The sequence below is a fragment of the Malaclemys terrapin genome, chromosome 10, assembly GCF_027887155.1.
Source record: "Malaclemys terrapin pileata isolate rMalTer1 chromosome 10, rMalTer1.hap1, whole genome shotgun sequence".
Taxonomy (NCBI): Eukaryota; Metazoa; Chordata; order Testudines; family Emydidae; genus Malaclemys; species Malaclemys terrapin.
Genome location: NC_071514.1, coordinates 41,108,510 through 41,130,823, shown reverse-complemented (window position 1 = coordinate 41,130,823; position 22,314 = coordinate 41,108,510). Strand labels below are relative to the sequence as shown.

General features: G+C 51.2%; 1 protein-coding gene across 2 annotated transcripts in view; it reads left to right on the top strand.

The window, feature by feature from the left end:
• ZNF609 (zinc finger protein 609) overlaps positions 1-22,314 on the top strand; it is a 123,577-nt gene that overhangs the window by 11,230 nt on the left and 90,033 nt on the right. The window contains exons 1-2 of one of the 2 annotated variants that reach the window (XM_054041738.1): positions 3,771-3,871; positions 9,101-9,970. In XM_054041738.1, the coding sequence (XP_053897713.1) occupies positions 9,224-9,970 (747 nt within the window). In that variant the 5' untranslated portion in view covers positions 3,771-3,871; positions 9,101-9,223. Of the gene's footprint in view, positions 1-3,770; positions 3,872-9,100; positions 9,971-22,314 lie in introns of those variants that run through there. The other variant, XM_054041736.1, reaches the window with a different exon arrangement.

Sequence of the window (22,314 nt, the reverse complement as noted above, 5' to 3'; positions counted from 1 at the left end):
ACCCCTGAACCCCCGCCCAGGTCTGGGGTCCCGGCTGCCGGCCCCTTGCCAGCCGGCGTCCCGGCCACAGGCCCCGCTCAGCCCGCTGCAGGCCTAGGTGAACAAAACCCCAGGCTGGAAGCGGGCTGAGCAGACTGGCGGCGTAAGATCAGCATTTTAATTTAATTTTAAATGAAGCTTCTTAACCATTTTGAAAACCTTGTTTACTTTACATACAACAATAGTTTAGTTATATAATATAGACTTAGAGAGAGACACCTTCTAAAAAACGTTAACATGTATTACCGGCACGCGAAACCTTAAATTAAAATGAATAAATGAAGACTCGGCACACCACTTCTGAAAGGTTGCTTACCCCTGTGCTAGAGAGATGCTGTTAGCTATCTCTGCAGCTTGGAGGAGCAGTGAGCAAATGGGCACATCCCTCTTTGCTCTGCTGCCTTCTCTAGAACTATAAGGGGAGCAGGGAATCTTGGGAAGGAGTGTGGGGGGGTATAGGGAGGGGGCAGTGTTTGGAAGAAGCACTTCCTTCAGCTAAAAACTGATTTAGAAGGAAAATGAGATGTTCCAGAGAGTAGAGATGGCATTTTTAGGTTCTCCTGGAGGGTGTAGCTTAGTGGTCTCCTGAACACAGGATTTGAAATATTCCCCTTCCACTTCTTTGGAGCCATAGGGTCAAATCTAGCCAGTTTGGCTCAACCCTTTGTTCTCCTCCAGATAATCTATTTTGCATATAAACAATGAGGAGTCCGGTGGCACCTTAAAGACTAACACTTTTCAGACATGATATTTTAAATGGATGCCCCTCTTTGTGGATATTGGAGGGTATGATGCTTTTATTAAGAGCAGATGTTTGCCCCAGTGGTGGTGGTCTTTATACTGTTTGGCTGTCATTCTCCACCCCATAGGCTACTGAGGTGGTGTTGTATAGATATAAAGTATATAATATAATATAATTAATACAATATTTGATGCCTGCTTAATTGGAACATCTGCCGTAAAATTGATTAAATCTAAATATCATGTATGAGGATGATTCTTGCTCAGTTGTGTCAATATTAGCATAAATTCTGCTGGAGAATGAATTTAGTTAGTGACAAGTAATTAAAAAAAGTTTAGCTAGATGTTAAATACATGTGAGATGCAAAACTCTGGTCTTCTGCCACACAGATTGCCAGATAAGGCTTAAGAGGTATATTTTGTTCCGTACACAGTAGGCTTTGGTCAAAAATTCCAGGGCTTAGGTGAAATCAAAGCCAAATAATTGCAAATCTAAAGAGCTATAAATCCCAGGAGCAACTTTTTTTTTTTTTTTTTTTTTAAAGGAAATTCTGTGCCATGAACTCAGGTTAAAGGCAACGTTGAGTGACTTGCTGACGGTTAAAAGAAAAGTTTGTTTGTGCCAGTTTTTGCTACTTCATAATATATAAAGAAGGCCTGAAGGGGTAGGGTATATGTTTTTATGGTCAGGCTTGACAAAGCCCTGGCTGTGATGATTTAGTTGGGGTTGGTCCTGCTTTGAGCAGGGGGTTGGACTAGATGACCTCTTGAGGTCCCTTCCAACCCTGATATTTTGTGATTCTATGTATGGGTTTTTAACTCCAGCTTTAGTTCTTACCTCAGAAATATCAGCAATGTCAAGACTGGTCTTCCTTGGTTTTGCTGGAGGATTTCTTGGGGTTTATGTATTGGGAGTTCTTGGACCTCAACTGAAGGGATGAGGGGGGTGGGGTTGTGTGTTGCAATCTTTAAGCAAGAGAGTCTGCTTACTGTATTTTTCCACTCTATGCATCTGATGAAGTGGGTTATAGCCCACAAAAGCTTATGCCCAAATAAATTTGTTAGTCTCTAAGGTGCCACAAGGACTCCTCGTTGTTTTTTCTCTCCCCAATGTCTATTTGACATTGGAGTTAAATAAACTAATAAAAACAAGCTTAGAGTTTTTAAATAATCTGACTAAGCTTTTTCTGAAGCTTAGACCAGACTGGTTCTGAAATGACTGTATGCTACTGTATTTGGTGTTTAATAGGAAATTCCGCTTTGTATGGATGTAATTAAATGTGGCTGTCAGGAATGGCCATATTTGAAAGTTATAAGCCTGGGAGGCAGACTCAAGGTTAAGTTTTTAACCTTAACTCTGCATTTTCTGACTTGATGCTGAATTTCTCAGCTGAAAGTTGCATTAATTTTTTGTGTGTAAAACACTAGTTGATGTTCAGGGGAGCTGTGAATTAAAACTTCCAGCTGACATCAGTGTGGACTTGGCTGTGGTTTCCTCCCAAAGCAGCCTAGTGATCCATATGCAGACAAGGTCTTCTCAGAATGACTGTGCTGGTCTTTATCTCCCCCGACACCTCCAATTGCTTCCAGTTATCTGCTGCTCCTTGTCAAAGGGGTGATTATAACCAGAGGTGGAGGGAGACAGTAATGCCATATTCTGCACTTCTATAGTGCCTTTCATTCCAGGATCTCCCGTGTGTTACAAATCAGACCCAAGAATGGCTTATGATCCAAATGCCATCCAAGGTCAGATTCCTCTTCTAATATAAAGGTGCAGCCAAAGGAAATGACAGGTTCTAGCATGCATTGTTTTACTTCCAGCCAAAGGATCCGGCTGCATTGCATGCTGGGAGCTGTAGTTTTCATGGAAGTGCACCTCCATATTAAAAGAGGAGGGTGGCTCCATTTTATTCAAAGTGGGTTCAGCCTTCTTGCTCCTGGCAGGTTGCCAGCGTGGCCCTTGCTTGGGCAAACTTTGGTGTCCCCTGGTCGTTTGAGAAAAAGCAAGTGACATGTTAGCTTCCACTTCAAACCGAGCTTAATTCCAGAGTTAACAGCGTGTTTTGAAACTGGACTTCAGTGTGTTTTGGAACATCTTGGACACCCACTGTGTGAATGCGACACAGGAAACCTGCCCCAGTTGGGTGGCAGCTCGCAGGGGTGTCATAGTAAATCTCCTTTGTCTGCTCCAGCTGGACTGATGTGTGGGGGAGAGCAGAACTCCCTCCCCTGCACTGTTCTTGATCTGAAAGCAGCAAGTGAGTGAGGAAGCTCCTTTGTGCAGATTTCTCAGTCTCCTCTTGTGCGTGCCAGCTGGCTCTTGTTCAACATTTTTTTCATCGCTAGAGAGAGGGGGCGGGGAGAAAGAAACATCTTAAAAAGAAATCTACAAAAACGACATGGGAGTTACTTAAAAAAAAATCCAACCCAAACAAGCCAGGCTGGGGGATTACAGAGGTAGCATTAGGAGTCGAGAGCAGAGAGCTGGCACTGCAGCTCTGGAAAGGAAGGCGAGTCCCCTCTTGAGTTTCTTTAGTCGTAAAAGGAAACAAAAAAGGATCTTGTGTGGAGGCAACATATGGGGAAAGCTGTAGGCTGGCTGCCAAAACTAGATGGCGGGAGAAAGGGCCTGCAGTACAGTATCCTCTCGCATTTCTGCATTGTCCCACTTGGAAAATTGGGCACCTGTGGGGCTGGATGGGGTGGGTGGTTGTTCCGTGCAGCGAGCAGCAGTTCCTACTTTGTTCTGACTGAGATTTTGCTCTTCTGATTCTACTCCTCCCTCCAACCGGTGCTGGGATTGCCTCCCACTCCTATCGTTGGGGCTGCTCTTGGACAGATGGGTGCGTTTGCTGGCTTGGACTGGGTCCAGTGAGGGCGAGCAGTTATTTGAAACCCTCCTCTGCTTTGGTCTGCTGTAGAGTGGCAGCCGTCTGGCCAGAGGAAACACCTCGCACAGGAGATTTCCCGTCCTCTTTGCTGTTCCTTGTTGCGGGCATTCCTGAAAGTTAATCAGGGTGAAAATTGCAGTCAGTCATGTCTGGAAGCCACCAGAGGCTAATCCCGGAGTGCTGCAGATTCGAGCACATGGGTAGGAGACAGTCTCTTTATGTGTGGGCTGGCTGACTTGCTGCCAGCGGAATAGCTTGCTTCTGGTTTTTGTCACCCTTGGGCGTTAAATCATTCCCTGTTTAGGTTTTTCTGCCTCTTGCTCCACTACAACAGCTCAGAAGGAATGCAGGCTCCTTGGGTTTACAGAGGATCCGCTGGGGTGTGTTCCAGCACAAAGAGCCCTGGCTAATGTGGTTTCCCAGGTCTCCGTCTGGTGCTGGTGTGTTTGAAATGCTCTCTGTCTGTTTGAATAGCTTTCTCTGGGTGTGTTTGCCAGTGGCTGTTAGCTCAGAAAGTGAACTTTCCGGTTTGTCTCTAATGCGTTGGCTTCTTCCCAGTGCATAGATGTGGATTGTGGAGGTTCCAGCACCAAATGGAGCTGAATTATTCATGTCTATGTGTGTGCAGCATTCCCCAGTGGATAACTGTCTCCCTGAAGAACCTCTGCTCCAGGCCCTCTCTCAAACTGCCTTGTTGGCAGGTTTCCAGCCTCACAGGTGACCGCATGCCTTTTCTGTTGTGTAGGGATCAAGCCTGCAATGGGAGGAGGTGAGGGGAAGACTAGCTGTGGCTGCATAAGCCTCTTCACTGTTTTCTGTGGTTCTGTGATTTCTTTGTCTCTTATCCTTCTCCCAGAGGAGGCAGAGTTTCTGATGGGCACCTAATGGGGGCAACTTGCCAGGAACCAGAGGGCTGTGCATAATGGGCATCAGTAATCAAGTTGTAATGAGTCTTCCTGAGTATGGAGGTGCAGCCTGTGATGAGTACAGGTCCCGGCATGCACTGCTTGCTCTGCCTCAGAGCGTGTGTTGCAGCCTGGACCTGTAGTCTGCACAGGCTGTATTCTCTGTGTCGGTAAAGGTGTCCACAGAGCCAGGCTGTGTTAGTGTCTCCAGATGTGTGTACTGGAAATTCCATATGTCCTCTAGTTAAGTTGTCAGCCAGCACTGTGTGAGGGGTGGACATGATCAGCGCCCCCTGAAGTTCTCTGTTTTGTCTTGTTTACAGGGGTTTTCTCTTCTTTCTCTGTGCTGGGGGACAAGTCGTGCCTTCAATTACACTAGTATAATCTCATGGGCGTCCCTTGGGTTGCATGGGTGAGGCAGAGGGCACGGTGTGCATTGGGTAGTGTAGCTTGAAAAGGAGCATTTTCATGTGGGCAGACCTGTCCCTGCTGGGCACCAGCTCATCAGCTTTTGCAGGCTGCCATAGATAAATTGCCAGTGGCTCCTAGTTGCTTGGCTGCTGTGAGTCTCACTGAGCGACTGACCCTCTGAGGGCTATGTGTGCGTTCATTCCAGCTCTGCCCTGAATCTGTGATACTCTTCTTAGGCTGAGAAGCCACATCAGTGAGCTGGCAGCTCTTCATCGATGGATTGCTCTGTTGGAGTGGGACCAAATCACTTACCATCTGATGGCTAAGGTTGAGTTGGAACCTGGAGGGTAGAAATTGGGGGGTGATTGGGACTGAATGATAGTGCTGAGATGAAGAGGGCTGCTTTAGTTTAGCTGTCAAGTCATTCTGTGTACATAAGAGATAGTGGTGCAGGATAGCATAAAGGGATCTCAGGCCGTGTGAATTGCTCCCCTGGGGTGGCTCTAAAACATCCCTGCTGTTGGATGCCGGGGGAGATTTTCTCTAGTGAGTGAGGTGTCTCCATCTCCCTTTCAGCTGGGTTCTTGCCTGAATAGCACTTGGAGTTACTTTGCTTTTCCTACCTTTTAAAAATACAGTTGAGAGGGCATAGAAATGAATCAAGCAGGAAGCTCTCTGATCCCATCATAGTCGCCAAGAGCAAAGCACAGGCTATGGAGCTGTACATGCGCTGTCCTTATTGTAACATGGCCATGTGAACTACAGGTCCCAGCATGCAATGCTCACTCTTGGTTAGATGGCCTTACCCTCGCATCAACATGGAGTGTTGCATGCTGGGACTAGTAGTTTTTACAGGCTGCACCTCAGTATCAAAAGGAGGGGGGACAGCTACTATGTGGTCTGTTAGACATAAATCAGGTGCAGTCCCTTGGAGTCCAGACAAACTGTTTAAGAGGCCGTTGGTGTAGGGTAACTATTGGGCTCCCCGATTGGGAGGCTGGTCTGTATTTCACCAATAGTGCCCCATAGCCGTCATCATCCAGCAAAACCTTGGTCTGCATGTGCCGATAGTGCCCCATAGCCGTCATCACCCAGCAAAACCTTGGTCTGCATGTGCCGTTCTGCACGTGGGAGGAACAGAGGCTTTTGGGCAAAGGTTTGTTACTATATTTGTTATCTCTGAAGTGACCTGGTGGGATATCGTGCCCCCGGTCCTTGGGCTGATCCCATCCCCAAGAGGATTCTTTGTGGTCTAACAGCTTGGGCAGTCAAACTCATTATTGGCCTTGTGCATCTGGACAAAGAAATTGCTGAGGGCTGGTAGTACAAAGGCGATTCTCTGCACGTGGCGCCTGTGGTGGCCAGGAGCTGGGGGCTGGCAGGGAGGTTTTGTGCCGCTTTGGATGTGAAGAGCTTCTCCTTGTTTTGGAGGGAGGCTGGGGGGAGTGAGGTGAATTGATCATTGCACATCTCTGTCCCTCCCCCAAGCTGATCCCTGCAGGGAGCAGCCTGTTTGTGATCTCAGCTGGAGGAACAAAGCACAAATGGCACTATCTAGCAGGGATGGATCGGGAAAGTGGCTCTAGAGAGGCAGGTAGATCTGAGCAGCTGGTGGGTTAGAGCTGAGGATGCTGACTGTTGTGCATGCTCCAAGCTGGGAAGTGGATTACCCGGGGGTGGGGTGGGGGGGTTGGGAGGGCTGGGGCAAGGGAAGAGGGAGGGAAGAACACACATGGCGGCTTTTGAAAGCTGTTAGTGACTCCAATGCTGCATGCAGCGTTCTCCTGATTCTGCACTTTCTCTTCCATTGAAACAAGAGGTCAGTGCTTTTCATTTCCAGCTCGCGTGTTAGCCCCTGGCTCCTGGGGTTAAAAATCTCTGTAATGACCTGTCAGAGAGTGGATTATTAGGTGTACAGAGCCAGGGATGCTGTGGGGAGCAGATGGAAAATGGTCTGGCTGCTGCAGCCCGTCTGATGAAAGACTCCTTGGCATTTTTACAGTGTTTGTGTCTCTGAAAATGCACCACGAAGCTGCTTTCCAGGCTCCTTGCCTGCTGGGGTTTAAAAGAGAATGTATTTTTTTAAGTCACCTGCTTTTGGAGTGTTGCTCAGAAATAATACAGTGGATCTGTGGGCCGTGTGCTCAGGAGGAGGAGGAGGACAATGGCACTCGAGAGGAGCCGCATTGAGAGGGGCGGCCAAGGGTTTCTCAGGAGAGCCTGGAGAGGGGTTTGCTGGGGCTGAGAGCCTGGCTCCTGGGAAGAACACTGTTTCATGTGTTAATTATGTCTGGTAATGCAATTGCCACTAGCTACTTTCCATGAGTGACTCGGGGGCTTTTTCTCCCCTTGCTACACAATTGCTTCCAGGGAAATGTGCAGTGCAGAGGTCTGAGTGTCTGCCCTGGCTTTAAGGCGTTCTAGGGATGAGGGAGAGAATGTTAGGTCTGAGGGGGGGAGGGGAGGGGGGCAGCAGAGTGTGGGCATGTGCAGTGACAGCTTCCTGCATGCAGTGCTGCTAGTGCCCCTCAGACCTGATTTCAGCCCTGGCTCCTGCACAACACTGCCCATGCCCCTTAGTCCTGACCTGCAATCCCCCTGCTATTCCAGCCCTGAGCTCCCCCTACCTCTGCTGCAGTTCTGCCAATACCCTTCAGTCCTCACCTGGAAGTCCCCACTCCTCTTTTGGCCTTGGGCCTCTCCTGATCAGTAAGTTTTGCTGGGTATTATGTAGTGGCTTTCGAGTGTGGGAGCTCTAAAGTGAGCTGACATGTTGTGGTCTGTCACTGGAGATCGGAGGTGAGCTCTGGGGACAGAAATCTAGTCCCTGCCATTTGGCCCCAGTTGATCCCGATGGCTCTCACCTGGCTTTAACACTGTGCTCATTCTGAGGCTAGATGTCGGATTCCCACCAGGGCACTAAACTTCCCTGGTAGGTGACTCTGGTCTCATGCTGCACAGTGTGTGTGGGGCACACTGCTCTGATCAAGGTCCCCAAACCCCACCGCTGGCCCTGGGGGGGGGGCACAGAGGGGAGGGGTCTGCCTCCATCCTGGGGCTGCGTGCAGGGAGTGCTCAGTAATTCATAGGGAAGTGGCAAGCAGGGAGCGAGTGAGTAATGTCTTATTGATGCTGAGAGCTGTGACCTGCCGGGGCCTGTATCAATTGAGGGAGCTGTACCAGATGGTGGCTTCCACAGGGACAGCCAGGGTGCTAGGGCCTCTTCCGAGGAGCCCCGCGTTGGGACCCTGTGAGGGGCCAGCAGGATGGCGTGATGGGGCTGTGGCAGCCAGAGGGCAGGCTGGTGAGTTTCATGTAGCAGATCACTTTTCCAGGGCAGTGTCTGTGGTGGGGGCTGGAGGGAATGGGGTGTTGCGGATTGTTCCCTGCACAGGCAGTGGGCTCTGGTCAGCTTCAGTGTCTGAAATTGTGTACGTTCATGTGAGTGTTTCTTTGGGGTGAAACAAGGTAGGTGTGGGCAGCTGTGCCCATGGGCTCGCGTGGGCTGGTAATAGAGCACAGGCCCCTGCATCTGTCATGGGGTGTGTTTATGTGTGTGAGAGAGAGTGTGTGTGTGTGTGACAGCGTGTGAGGGCGAGTTCCGCTCCCTGCGTCTGTGGTGGTGAGTGTGAGTGACCGTGTGTGTGTGTGTGTGTCGAATTCAGGCTTCCTGTGTCTGTGGTGGGGTGTGTGTTTGTGTGTGTGTGTGTGAGAGAGAGAGATGGGAGACAGGTGAGATCAGGCCCCATGTATCTGTGGTGGGGTGTGTGTGTATGTATGTAAGAGAGGGGGTGAGTTCAGGCTCCGTGTCTGAGGTGTACATGTGACTGTGTGTGTGTGTGAGTGCGTTCAGACTCTGTGTCTGGTGGTGGTGTGTGTGAGGTGAGAGACAGCGTGTGTGAGAGTTCAGGCTCCGTGTGTCTGTAGTGGGGTGTATGTGTGTGGCTGTGTGTGTGTGTGTGGGGAGTTCAGGCTCCATGTGTCTGCGGTGGTGCACAGGTACCTGTTGAGCCCCTGTAGTGGTGAAGGTGTGTGTTCCTGTTCCAGGAAGATCACTCAAACAGGCTTCCCTGTGCTGCTCCGTGTAACACCTGTTCTTGCTCTCTCTTTCAGCGATGATGCCCTCACCTGGGCAGACCCTGACCACTGGAGGTCTGAGGACATAGCTGCAGCTGCTGCCTGGGATCCGGAGGCGGGGAAGAGCCTGGAACTCTGAGGTGGGCTGTGAACTCTAAGATGTCCTTGAGCAGCGGAGTTTCCGGAGGGAAAGGAGTGGATGCGAACCCTGTTGAGACGTACGACAGTGGGGATGAGTGGGACATTGGAGTAGGGAACCTCATCATTGACCTGGACGCTGACTTGGAGAAGGACCAGCAGAAATTGGAAATGTCGGGCTCCAAAGAGGTGGGGTTGCCGGCGCCCAACGCTGTGGCCACACTGCCTGATAACATCAAGTTTGTGACTCCAGTGCCGGGCCCTCAGGGCAAGGAGGGCAAGTCCAAATCCAAGAGGAGCAAAAGTGGCAAGGACAGTGGCAAGTCGGCCCCAGGAACCTCTCTGTTCACTCCAGGCGAGGGGGCCAGTGGCAAGAAGGAGGTTCAGGGACGCTCTGGGGATGGCGCCAGTTCGGGCGGCCTGGTGGCTGCTGTCATCCCGAAGGGCACTGAGAAGTCGGCCAAAGCATCTCGCAGCGTGGCTAGCTCCAAAAAGGAGAAGGAGGGCAGCTCATCCAAGAGCAAGAAGGAAAGGAGTGAGGGTGTGGGGGCTTCATCAGAGAAGGAGCCCAGCGTGCTCCAGCCTCTCGCCCTGGCTGTGAGGGTGGGACAGTATGATGCGGGCCAAGGGCCAGAACCTGCTGCAGCTGAGCAGCTCGGGAATATAGCTATTGACACGGGAGCTGCGCTCAATCCTTTGGGAGTTAAATCGGAGATGGAGGATGGGGAAAGTGAGTGCCGGCAGCCGAAAAAGGTCAAAGCAGAGAAGGTAAGAGGCAGGCGAGTTGCCACCCTGCTGGGGTGGGGTGGAGGGACATTGCTGTGGAGAACAGGCAGCCTACGCAGTCCCATGTCTGCTCCCCATTCGAGTGGAGCTCTGTACATGTTCTTCCCCTAATGCTTTGCCAAGAGCAGTGGGACTGCTCCCCTTCAGCAGCAGAGATGGAGGCAGTTGCTTCCAGTGTGCTCTAGAATGCACGGGACTTGCTGCATGTGCTACACTAGGTTCTGGTGAGCTGTAACGGGAGGAACTGGGAACAGCAAAACATAGGCTGTATTTTGGGAAAGTTGCTTGCCAGCAAGATGCATTGGGCCATGAAATGGCTCCCTGGGCGAGGGGTGGAAGCTGGTTCTGGCCTCTTTAAAATGGACTGTACAGTGAAGAACTGTCCTTAGCCTCTGGGAGATGGGACTCTCCAGTTCCCCAGTCCACAGCTTTGAGTCACAAGTGTTTGAGATGAGGGAAGAGCATCTTACCATCCACTGGTCCTGTGTAGGATTGTTACTGACAGTCAAGGTCTGGTGTACTTTGCGGCAAGCGGGGAAGCCAGGGTACGTAGTTTGTGTTTTGTCAATGAGAAGAGGATGCAACTCTTTGCTTCCCCCTTTGTGGGAGGGCTGAAGGTGGCTTGAGCTCCTAGCTCCCCAGGAATCCTCAACAGCCATGAACTGCATGCCTGAATGCACCACAACCTGTGATACTGGAGAGCTGTTCTGGGCAAATGGCTGCAGTTGAGGTCTGGAGCTAAGCAGGCTCTGCTGCTTATGGTACCACATGGGTGCTGTGATGCCCTGGTCTCTGCTCCTCCCACAGATGAGCTTGGTTAATTGGTAACAAGGTATGCCAGCTTGTGGTGGCTTTGGCTTGGGGTGTTTGGGTGCAGGGCCCTGCGCACTCCATTCCTCCTGCAGCCGAGCGGGGCAGACGGACTTGCTCTCTGAGCTGCCTGATTGGCCGGGGGCGCTCTGTGTGGGCTCACCTTGTGTGGAGCTGGTCCCAGCAGCTGATATATAAATTGTTTTCTCTATAATTTCATCAGTTGCAGCAAGGGAGACGATGTCCATATGTAAGTGTTAATAAGGATAGAATCTGTCCCAGGGTGTGGCAGAGAAGCTGGAGCTGGCCTGTTCTTGTCCCTGCAATGCCGGGTGGGGTCATGGGGCCTTGTTCTCCCTCTACCCAAGCCTGCAGTTTGTACATTGGCCTAGTGGTACCTGTTGTCATCGTCAGCGTGTGGGCATCAATATGTCTGTGGCTATGGGCAGTTTTCCACGTTAAATGCTATTTCGCATTGGCCTACCCTTGTGGCAGCTTTTAGAGATTATCATGGGTGAGCTGGCAGGGCTGTGCTGGGGGTGGGTAGGTATTGCCCCAAAACTACCCCCTTCTCTTTCAGATCAGCCTTAGGTGCTAAGATTCTGTTGCTGCTCCTGGCAACAAACACGTCTGGCTCTGGAGCTAATCCATCCACAAAGTGGGGCTGTGGAAAATTGCGGACTTTCTTCCTGCGCAGTTCCATGATCCTGCTGCCTTGTTCCTGCTCGTAAGATCTTAGATTGCTGTGACACCAGTGGGAAAGCCGCTTCTTCTGGCTGCCATATGCAAGTAGTTTAACTCTTGAGTGGCCTTGTCCTTGCCAGATCTCTACTGCAAAGTGCAGGATGAGCTGATACAGCTTTTTGAAGGCATAAGACCATTCCAAGACCTGGCTCTAGAGGCTTGTCTGCACTAGACAATTTGGACATTACCATCACTGCTGCAACCCTCTAGCACAGCCATAAAGCACCTTGCAGTGGTGGTGGACCACCACTGGGCTTGTGCTGACCCTGAATATCCAGTGGAAGAAACTGAATATGGTGCAGAAAGATCATATAAACCACACGCTTCACAAGCCAGCTCCAGGGAGCGGTGCCATGGTTTGTAGACCAGGTGCAATGGTCCCAGGCCTGGCAGTGTGTGGAGGAAGTGCTGCATGTGGGTTCAGTGTGGGCACTTGGAGAAAGAGGCCCACTGGAGTGAGTTGGCAGTGCTCCACTTCTAATGTGGCTGCAGCCTCCAGTCCCCAAGCAGGTGTTTCTGCTGATCAAATCCATGCTCTCAAAACTTGGCTATCTTCTTTCAGGAGCCAGGTAGAATCTGGGTGCGTGGGGGGGTGGGAGCAGCTAACGCTAGGTGGCTGTGAGAGCTGCTGAGGCCCTGCCTCATTCAAAGGGCTTTATGGAGCAGGCTGCTTGGTGCTACTGGGGAACTAAGTCCCAGGCAAAACCTTTAAGCTGGAGCCCAGCTTATCAATGCCTCTGGTACTGAAGGATGGAAATGTAAGTGACCTACAAGGGGGAAAAGACATGGGGTTGTGCCCTTTTTTATGTCCCTCTGATGGATTAAGCGGCCTAAAATGTTTCTCCTGCACTTTTTTTCTGATTGTTTCCATTAGGAGTTCAGCCTTTGAGTCTGCTTGCAGGGAATCGTCCTGGTGAAAAGCTCGTCCCTCTAGACGAGAGTGGCTGGGGACACAGGCAGGAGCAATGGCTGTAAGACGGGGGATATTTTACTGGGATAGCAATGTCAGTTGTGGGGGGGGAGAGGGAGATTACTGATCTAATTATACTGGTACAGCCCCTCAAGTGGGTGCATTTATATCCGCATAGCTCATTCCTCTCCCATACCGGGATAAGTGATCCCAGTATAAATGCTTATAAATGGATGTAACTGCATCCACACTATGGTGGGGTAGGGGCTCCTAATTAGAGTTAGTCTTTTGGCTGTAGACAAAGCCTTGGGAGCTGGAGTTCCATTTTTAGAAGTGACTTAGGTACCTCAGTCTCTGTGAATGTAGGTGAGTTTAGGCGCCTAGGTCATTTAGGGACATTAGAAAATTCTACCTGGTCTCATTTGGCTCAGACTTGCCAGAAACTCCCCAGTGCAAGGCCTCAGCTGTGAAATGTTAGATGGTTTGGTTTAGGTTTGGCATTGCTGGAGGGAGGGTAAAACACAGAGGCTTAGAATGGGAGGTGCAGAGACACCCCTTAAAGCTGGGAGTATGGGTGGACAGATGGCTGGGCAGCCTGCTCTCGGAGTCCCATGGCTATGAGTAGCTGTCCCTGGCCAATGACAGTCAGTGTGAAACAGGTTTGGCCCAGCAATTGTCAGAGGCTCGTGTTCTGTGGGGTGAAGCCTAGGGCTGGGGATCCTATGGGCGATGAAGGTCTTGAAAAGAGGGCTGCAGACAGCATGGGGAGAACATGAGAGGGCGTCTGCTCCTGAGAGAAGGGTGTGTGCCCGCGATGGATGAGCAGGGCCTCGGGAACTGGCTGTCCTCAAAAGGCCTTGTTCCGAATCAGTGTGTCAGGCTCTGTGGAGACCGAGTGGAGAACAGAACCAACTGAGGGGGGGACTGGTGGGTAGCAGGAACGGGTACGTGTTCCTACCGGACCCCTGTGCAGCTCCCTGCATAGCAGGGGCAGGACTGGGAATGTTATATTGCCCACTTTGCAGGATCAAATGAGCCCAGGGGTGCTCTCCCAGCATCCTGTGTGTCCCCACGAGCCGCAAGTGTGGAACCTTTGTTTATTCTCCCAGATGCACACAGCCCGGACAGGGTTGGGGTATGGTGTGCTGTTATGGTGTGCTCTGCCCGGGCAGCAGCCAGCCTTCATGGGCAGGCCTGGACAGCTTGGGAATGCATGGTTGTTCTTGGGGAGAGGGTTTACCCAGCAGAACAGCTGTGCACAGTGAGAAATGGCCTGAAGGCTCTGAGGGGTTGTTTGCCGGGTGAGCTGCTGGGCTGGGCTGGGAAGGATAGTGAATGATGGATGTCTGTGTGGCACTGCTCCCTCTGCCCTCCCTTTACTCATCACTCTGTCCATGGCAAGCCCTTGCCGCTCTCTCTCTGCCCTTGCTGCCGTGGCTGGTGGCTGCTCCAGTGCAGAGCTCTCTGTTCTGTCTGCACGGAGCCCAAGGGGGAGGGGGAGGGGGAGGCACATCCCGGCAGATGCTGCCTGCTGCCATTGTCAGCGCAGCCCTTTGGAGCTGCCTCCTTCCTTCTGCTCCCCTCTCCACACGGGGGTTGGGGTGGGAGGGGATATTGAGCATTAAACAAAAGCGCCTCCCAGCTCTGGGCTGCTGCCCCGGCTTTGTTTTGTTTGAGAGCTTGTTGAGCAGGATGAGTGGCCAGATGTGACGCTGCTGCAACCGAAGAAAAGGCAAACATCAGCGGCTGGGAAGTCCGCGCTAGAGAAACCCCTCTCCATATTGTGTGTGGGGTGTGTATAGGCGCAGGGTGGGGGCTCATCACCCTTCCCTTCAAGGCCTGTGGTTACGGGGCTGCAGATGGATGTGCCCCCCCTCCCCCCAGGTGAGCTCCCATGCTGTCAGAGCTCAGGTGGCATCTGCACTAGCCTTCTCCCCCCAGGTCCCCCACCATTGCTGATACTGAAGGGATGGGGAAATCTTACAGTGGGGGAGAAGCTGGAGTAGGCAAGGCCTATAATACATTAGCCATATGAACACATGGCTGAGGCTCAGCTGTGCCATTGCACGATTCCCTCTTGCCAGCATGGGGCACCTCCGTGTTCAGGGGCTGGGGTGGGTGCATCTGTTTTGGGAAGCTGAGTGCCCATCTTACAGGAACAGCTAGCAGGGGTGCACTGGAGGGGACGTATCTCTGTTAGGTGAATTTCTCAGTTGTGCAGTTGGGAACGGGCTGGCAATGTTAGCGTTAGATGGTTAGCTGCAATGGTGCTAAGCAGCTAGCTCGGAGCAGGCTTCCTTGACCCATGCCCAGTCTACACTAGGACTTCCATTTGTTGAACTGGCGGCCTCAGGCAGCTGTTCTGATACAGGCAGCTTTTCTTTCTAATATATACACACAGGCAGAAAAGGTGCTTCCTGAACATGGCTGTAAAGCTTTGTTCTTGTCTACACTGCCAGGAGTAGCCATTTTAAAGGAGAATGTAGCACAGATATTAGCAGCGGCACTCACAGAAATGTTTCTGTTGATACGCTCTTGCCCCAGAAATCCATAGCACGTGTCTCGGACATTTGTAACAAGGTGCCAAGTGTGGATGCAGATGCAGCTCTGTCACCACTGAGCTTGCTGGACCCGATTGAAAATATTGCACAAGCTCTAATGTGGACAGGGCCAGACTGAGACTGGAGAAGAGCGAGAATCCCAAATCCCAGTCTCTTTCCCAGACCTCCTCCCCTAAAAATTCCCACCATTGATACCAGTTTTGTTATCAACATGGGCTGCTGGTGCTTTAACTCCCATGATCAGAGAAGAACCGCTAATCACTTCCAAGGATCAGAGGGTAGCCGTGTTAGTCTGAATCTGTAAAAAGCAACAGAGGGTCCTGTGGCACCTTTGAGACTAACAGAAGTACTGGGAGCATAACCTTTCGTGGGTAAGAACCTCACTTCTTCAGATTCTTGCATCTGAAGAAGTGAGGTTCTTACCCACGAAAGCTTATGCTCCCAGTACTTCTGTTAGTCTCAAAGGTGCCACAGGACCCTCTGTTGCCACTTCCAAGGAAGCAGCGTAGTGCAGAAGGCTGTGGAGTTGTATCCTGCAGTCCTGTGGTGGTCCCTCAGCTCATCCTATCAGCAGGTGAAGGCCACTCCTGCCTTGGCCCTTTCTGCTGCTATATATCAGCAGCCTTCAACTACTCATCATCCTCTGGGTGTCTCTTGGTGCCCTTGAGACCTGCCCTGCTCTCCTTCACTAGCTCACAGCAGTGGCAGGAAAGCAGCGTAACAGAGTCAAATACCTCTCAATAAGAGTTTCCAGGTTCCCTATTCCAGCCAACTCCCCATTCCCATCTGTGTGTCACCGGTAGGACTTGATGTTCCACTGCATGTGATGGGCTAGTTATTCCTCTGAACTGCGCTCGAGTACAGGATGGTTCAAATGGTTTCTCTGCTCCAATCCCCACAACTCCCTGGCTGGTAACAAAAGAAGCAAATGGGTTCTCTATCCTGCCAAGTACTAGGCTGTGGCTCCTCATCTGTGTCTGTTCTGCTCTGAGTCCTGGAGGCTGCTGTGTCTTAGTGGGCACTCTGTAGCTAGCTGGGCTGGTTGCATATCCTGTGGGTTCCAGAAAGCGCTCTGGAATGCACTCATGTTTAGCTGCTTGTTTCTGAGGCATCCTTATATTAAAAGAGCATTTCTAAGGGCTGTTAGCCAAGCTTTGGTCTTGCTGTGTCCATCTAGCTCTGAATTTACTTAGCAACAATGCTGCAGTATAGCGTTGATGTGATATCCTTAACTTGTCCAAGGCATTTGACTTGGTATCACATGACATTTTGATTAAAAAATTAGACTGATCTAAAATGAACATGGCATACATTAAGTGGACTAAAAACTGACTGATAGGTTTCAAAATGTAACTGTAAATGGGAAATCATCATCAAGTGGGTGTGTTTTTGTTGGGATCCTGCAGGGATCAGTTCTTGGCCTATGCTATTTAATATTTATCGCTGAGCTGGAAGAAAACCTGAAATCAGCACTGATAAAGTTGGCAGATGACACCGAAATTGGGGGAGTGGTAAATAATAAAGCCGACAGGTCACTGATACAGAGCAATCTGAATCATTTGGTAAACTGTGCACAAGCAAACAATAGGCGTTTTAATACAGCGAATGTATACACCCAGGAACAGAGACTGCAGGCCACACTTACAGGATGGGGGTTCTCTACTGGGAAGCAGGGACACTGGAAAAGATTTTGGGGTCATGGTGGATAAGCTGCTGAACATGAGCTCCCATCGTGACACTGTGGCCGAAAGGGCTAATGTGATCCTGGGATGCATAAATGGGGAAACCTTGAGTAGGAGCAGAGAGATTATTGTACCTCTGTATTTGGCACTGGTGAAACCGCCGCTGGAATCCTGTGTCCACTTCTGGTGTCCACACTTCAAGAAGGATTTTGATAAATTGGAGAGGATTTAGAGAAGAGACAGGAGGATGATTAAAGGATTGGAAAACCTGCCTGATAGAGAGAGACTCAGAGTTCAATCTATTTAGCGTAACAAAGAGAAGGTGAAGAGGTGACTTGATCACAGTCTGTAAGTACCCACATGGGGAGCAAATATTTTATAATGGGTTCTTAGTCTAGCAGAGAAAGGTCTAACACGATCCAGTGGCTGGAAGTTGAAGCTAGACAAATTCAAACGGGAAATGAATTCAAACCACGGAACAATTTACCAAGAGTCATAGTGAATTCTCTATCACTGACATTTTTTAAATCAAGACTCGGCTCTTTTGCTAAAAGATAGTCCCTAAAAATTATTTAGAGGAAGTTCTCTGGCTTGTTCTATACAGGAGGTCCGTCTAGGTCATCACAACGGTCCCTTTGGCTTTCGAATCTGAGTGTTTCTATATGCCTTTGCTTTGCAAATTGCCCTGTGTAATGCAAAACCAAGACAAAAACAGAACAAAGCATGACTGCCCCATGCTCGTTAATATACCTTTTGAGGGACCAGGTTAAGCAGATTAAAATTGGGGAATTTGTAGCTAGGCCTGCGTTGGATCAGGCTGTGTTCTGAGTCTCCTGCAGAAACCCCGAGTGGTGGATGGAGTGGCCCTTTGAGTTTGGGATGCTCTCTTGCCAGCATCCACCGGCAGTTTGAATGAGGTACCCCCAGTGCATTGCAGAGCAGCGGCGTCCATCCCATGTTCCAAACGCATGCTCGTAATGTTGACTGAGACTTTGAAACCTGTTGGCACAAGCTGCCTTGTCACGTGATGGGCAGTGACTCTCGGGCTGCTCTGTTAGGGGACACATGCAGCTCTCAGTTTAACAAACCCCTTGGAAGCTTGAATCTCAGCTCTCTTGTATATTTCCCCGCATTGCACGTGTGCACTGGCATGTCACTGTCAGTTTGTTGTGGCTAAAGGGCATTCCCCTCTGGCTGCGGGATGCTTGTTCACAATGGATTAAGGGCACATGCTTGCACCCAGAAGATTTGGTCTCATGGTGACTTAGGAGGGTGTCCTTGTCCCCAGGGGAGAGGAGGTTGGCCTTATGGACATTTGGGGTTTCTTAGTTTGCTGCTGGTGGTGGTTGGGGGAGCTTGCTGACCCTACTGATGGGTGCCAGTTATTATATGACAGGCCTGATCTACCAAAAATGTAGACAAATGTGATGGCCTCCCTGATAGGAGTGAAAGCCCTATTTTGAGTTCCCCATGCTGCTTTTGTCTCTTGAGCTGTGCTTGGGGAGAGGGGCTGTGCTTCTGGGGGACTGGGACCAAGATTTTTCAGTCTGAGCCGTTTCCCACTCCCTGCTTTGTGTAGATCTCTGCTCTCTTCCCAGGGAATGGCAGTTGGAACGGCTTTCACAAACCCAGCCAATCTGGCCAAGCAGGCAGGGCCAAGGGTTTCCGGGAGGCGTTGGGGAACATGTATCAGCAGCTGCTGGCTCGTCCCAGCTCCTCTCACTGTGGTTTCCCTCTTCTAGCCACGGTTGAGTAAGCTGCCTCCAGAGCTGCTGACAGGGCCGCGTTTGGAGGCCTTGGAAATTACTGTTCATTTCCTTATCATTCCCTGACCTGCAGTGCAGAGCCTTCTGGTGCAGGAACAAGGCAAGAAAGTGGCATGCAGCCAACATGTGTCAGGAGCTACAAAGGAGGAAATTGGACTTGCTCACTTAAAACCATGGGGTTAGGCTTTGATTTTTGGCTCCCACCGAGAGGTTATTTCTATGTACTGCTTTTAAACTGCTAGATGTGGCAGGCTGCGGATTTCAGCAGATCCCACCTCTGGAGTTTTATAAGCAAGGAAGGCAGGGAAAATTGCATCTCTCTCATGTTAATTTCCCAGTTGTGCAATTGGAAATGGGTTGGCAGTATGTGCATGGGGAAGGGTAAGTTAAAGGACCAGCTCATCTTAATACGTGTTTATTCTTTACTGCTGTACCCAGTTAAACTGTCGTCAGCCCTGCAATGTGGTGCTGCCTTTGCTGGAGCAGCAGCCTGCACCCCTCTGGGAACAGGGATTTGGGGACACCCTTGAGGGCGCTGGCACACAGAACAAAGCTGACTGGCAATGTTGAGAAAAGGGATCAGTGTTTGCCAAGAGGGAGAGTGGAATGTTGCATGCAGTGGAGAGGAGGATAAAAGAGGCATAAAATCTCCTTGTGACTAAGTTTACGCTCTGGTTCCAAGCTGCTTCCTCTCCTTGGGGCAGCTGTAAATCTGCACCATACGCATCCCTGGAGGAGTTGTGATTAGAGATTTGAATGAAGGGTCCAGCTTCCTAGTGTGTAACTCGGCCTCTGACTCTCCACACCAAAGGAGATTTCCCAGCCAGTGGGGACTGTTGGAGAATGGGTCAGATTGTGAGTCTGAATGGCTTCTGTGGCCCCTCAGTGTTCTTTGCTTTGCTTCCAGTCTGGTAGTGGCTGTGTGTTTGCTTAAGGACCCCATACCATGCAGGGCACATCTGTCTGACTGTTTCCCTAATGCTGGCAGCCCCTCCCATCCCTCTAGCACTGGGAACCCCAAAAGACTTCAGAATGAGACAGGTTGGTCTTACAGTGCTGCGGGGGAGCAGGAGGAATATGCCAGGTCTCATCTGCCAGTGACTAAATCTGCTCTTAGAGCCGTGCTCCTCAGGGACCTTGGAGTAGTTCCCACACTTACTAACGGAGACACAGCCTCATCATTGGGTGCAATGAGCATGCTGGTTCACCTTTCGTGTTCTTAGCTGAGCCGATGGAAGGGTTGTGATTCTGTTTGGGCCATTGTTGCCAGGCTGGGTTGCAACATAAAGAGTGGTGCTGGTTTGGGGGACTTGTGATTTGATGACCTATAATCAAACAGCATCTGAGTGTTTGGGGGCTATAACAAGGTGTGTAGAATGCGGGGAGGCCTGTTAAACACTCGTTCCACAGAACAAACTCCCGTCTTTCCATGCCCTAACACAGAGCTACTTCTGCCGCCGGAGCATGGGAGCATACTACTTTCCTGGATTCTCCATTCAGCAGAATGCCTTACCGTGTGTGTCTGGTAGGGTGGAACAGCAGCGTAATGTACAATGCCTCTTGGGACTCTGCTGTCTCTGTTGGTGGAGACCAGGTACTTCAGAGGAGTGGTGCGTTTGCTGGGAGTGGGTGGCTTACCTCATGCTTGCTGACAGAGCAGGGTCTCTGATGCTGGCTTTGGAAAGGACTGTGCCTCCTCCCAAACAGCAAGCAGGTCTGGGGGCCTGCGTAAGAAAGTGGCCATCCCACATTGACGTGGTGGGTGAGAGGAAGCGATTCTCGTGCGCCGGAGCAGCTGCGCTAGAGTAGATCCTACCTCATCTTGGGGCATGGGGGAAGCTGCCACCTGGATCCCGCTTCACAGAAAGGGGACTCTCCAGTGGATCATGTTGGAAGGAGAAACCTCTTCCTTACCCAGGAGATGCTCATCTGTCCTTTCATCCTCTGAGGCTGGTTCCTCTTGGGCCAGGCTTCTCTTTCTCCAGGCTCACTGCAAGCACAAAGCCTACTACGTCCCCTGATTCCAGGTGTTTGCTAGGCTTGTACTAATGCAATTCTGTGGGTCCTCTGCTCCAGGCCTCTCATCCCCAGACACCAGTGGAGGGGTGCTGTGGGAGAGCCTGGTGGGGAGGGGAAGGTGGACCTGGATTCTTTACTAGGGGAAGGAGAAGGCCACAAGCCCCTTCCATGTCTGGGAGAAGGGGTGGTGCGTGGAGCACAGCTGGGATTGGGAAGGAGGCAGGAGAGGTATAGGAGACCCAGTGGCAGCGGGTGTGGCTGTAGTGGTGGCAGGGAGAAGAGCTGTGCCAAGTCACTCAAGGAGTGGAGGGGAGGGTACTGTCTGGGAGGGAGGTTGCAGTGCTGAGTTGGGGGCCTCTTGCCCCTTTCTGTGGCAGCAGCGCCCTGGGGATGGCCTTGCTGCATGGGGGGAGCTTGGAGTGGAGCTGCTTCAAGAGATGGAGTAACAGCGTGGGCGGCACAGTACGATATCCGTCACGGGAACTAGTGCCTAGAAAAGCTCTCCTCTTCCACGGGGACTTGCCTGTTGGGGCCCTGGTTGAGGAAGAGGCAGAAGCCGCTGCTACAGTGTTTGCTTTGGAAGGGGTTGTGTTTGGCTTTTGGTAGATTGATGTTTGTATTGGCTTCTGTGGGCTCTGGGGGTGTGGGTGGGGTGCATGGAACTGTGAGAGGGCCTGACTCTGCCGTTGTGGATAGATTTGCCTTGTGCAGTTGGTTCCTGTGTGTTTAGTTCTTGGCTGGCTCCTGTATTCCCATGGCCCTCCCAGAGTTCCCAGGGACTGCTGAGCTGACCAGAAGGGCTCTCTGCTTCCTCCCGCTTCCCGCTGCACTTGTCCAAGGAACTGCTTGCGATTGCTTTCTAGGCCAGTGGGAACTTAGTGCTGCGTGGTTCTCTCCTTGGTGCATGGCTGGTCAGACAGTTCTTCCTCCCACCTTTCCCCATTGCAAGCAGGGTTCTCCTGTCTCTGTCTCGTCCTCAGTGTTGGCTGCCTCTCAGCCAGCTGGCCTGGTGGGAGAGAACTAGCTCTCTGATCTCATAAAGGGCTTGGGCCTGTAGGGCTAAACCCACATGTGCTGGCTAGAAGCAGAGCCCTGGTGGAGATTTTCAGACCTGGATGCAACTATTTAACCACCCGTTAACCTGGGGATGGGGGGGCTGAGCAGCCCAACTGATTTCAGGGAGTAGGTTTAAGAGCTTCTGTGTGATGCCACTGGGGAGAATTAACCTCATGTGAGTTGGAGGAGCAGGGCATGGAGCCTGAACTGGTTTAAAGTCCATGCCGGGAGGTGCCTGTGCAGAGGCAGTGCTGGAGAGTCCTTTGCCCTGCACAAGAAAGGGGCAGATGTGTGGCCATTTTATCTGGCGTCGCTTTCCTTGGAAACCTCTGCTGTGGATGTCTTTAGTCTGGCATCAGGGTGAAGGACCTATTGACAGGACTCGGACTCGTCTTGGGCGTCATGGGGGCAGGTTCCCAATAACGACTCAGAGGAGGAGCCAAGAACTGCCTCACTTTATTTCTTCCTCGGGTGACTGCCCTCCTGCATATCCTCCTTCCCGGTGCCCAGCAGAAAGCTCTGTCTCTGGAGTAATGGTCTTGTGCTCTCGTTGGGATGGCCCCCGTCCCTTGGAGTTGCCAGTGTGTCCTGTGCTGTGAAGGCCACGCTCCCCGCACCTAACAATGTCATGCTCTACTGCTTGATTTCCCCCTTCTCTTTCCTTCGCCGCTGCCTCTGCTCTTGACTCCTCCTGCTCTGTGTTTCTACCCTGGTGGCAGCAGTTCTAGTGTCCAACGCTAGGGATGCTGCCCCTAAATGCCAAAGGCTGAGCCGCTGG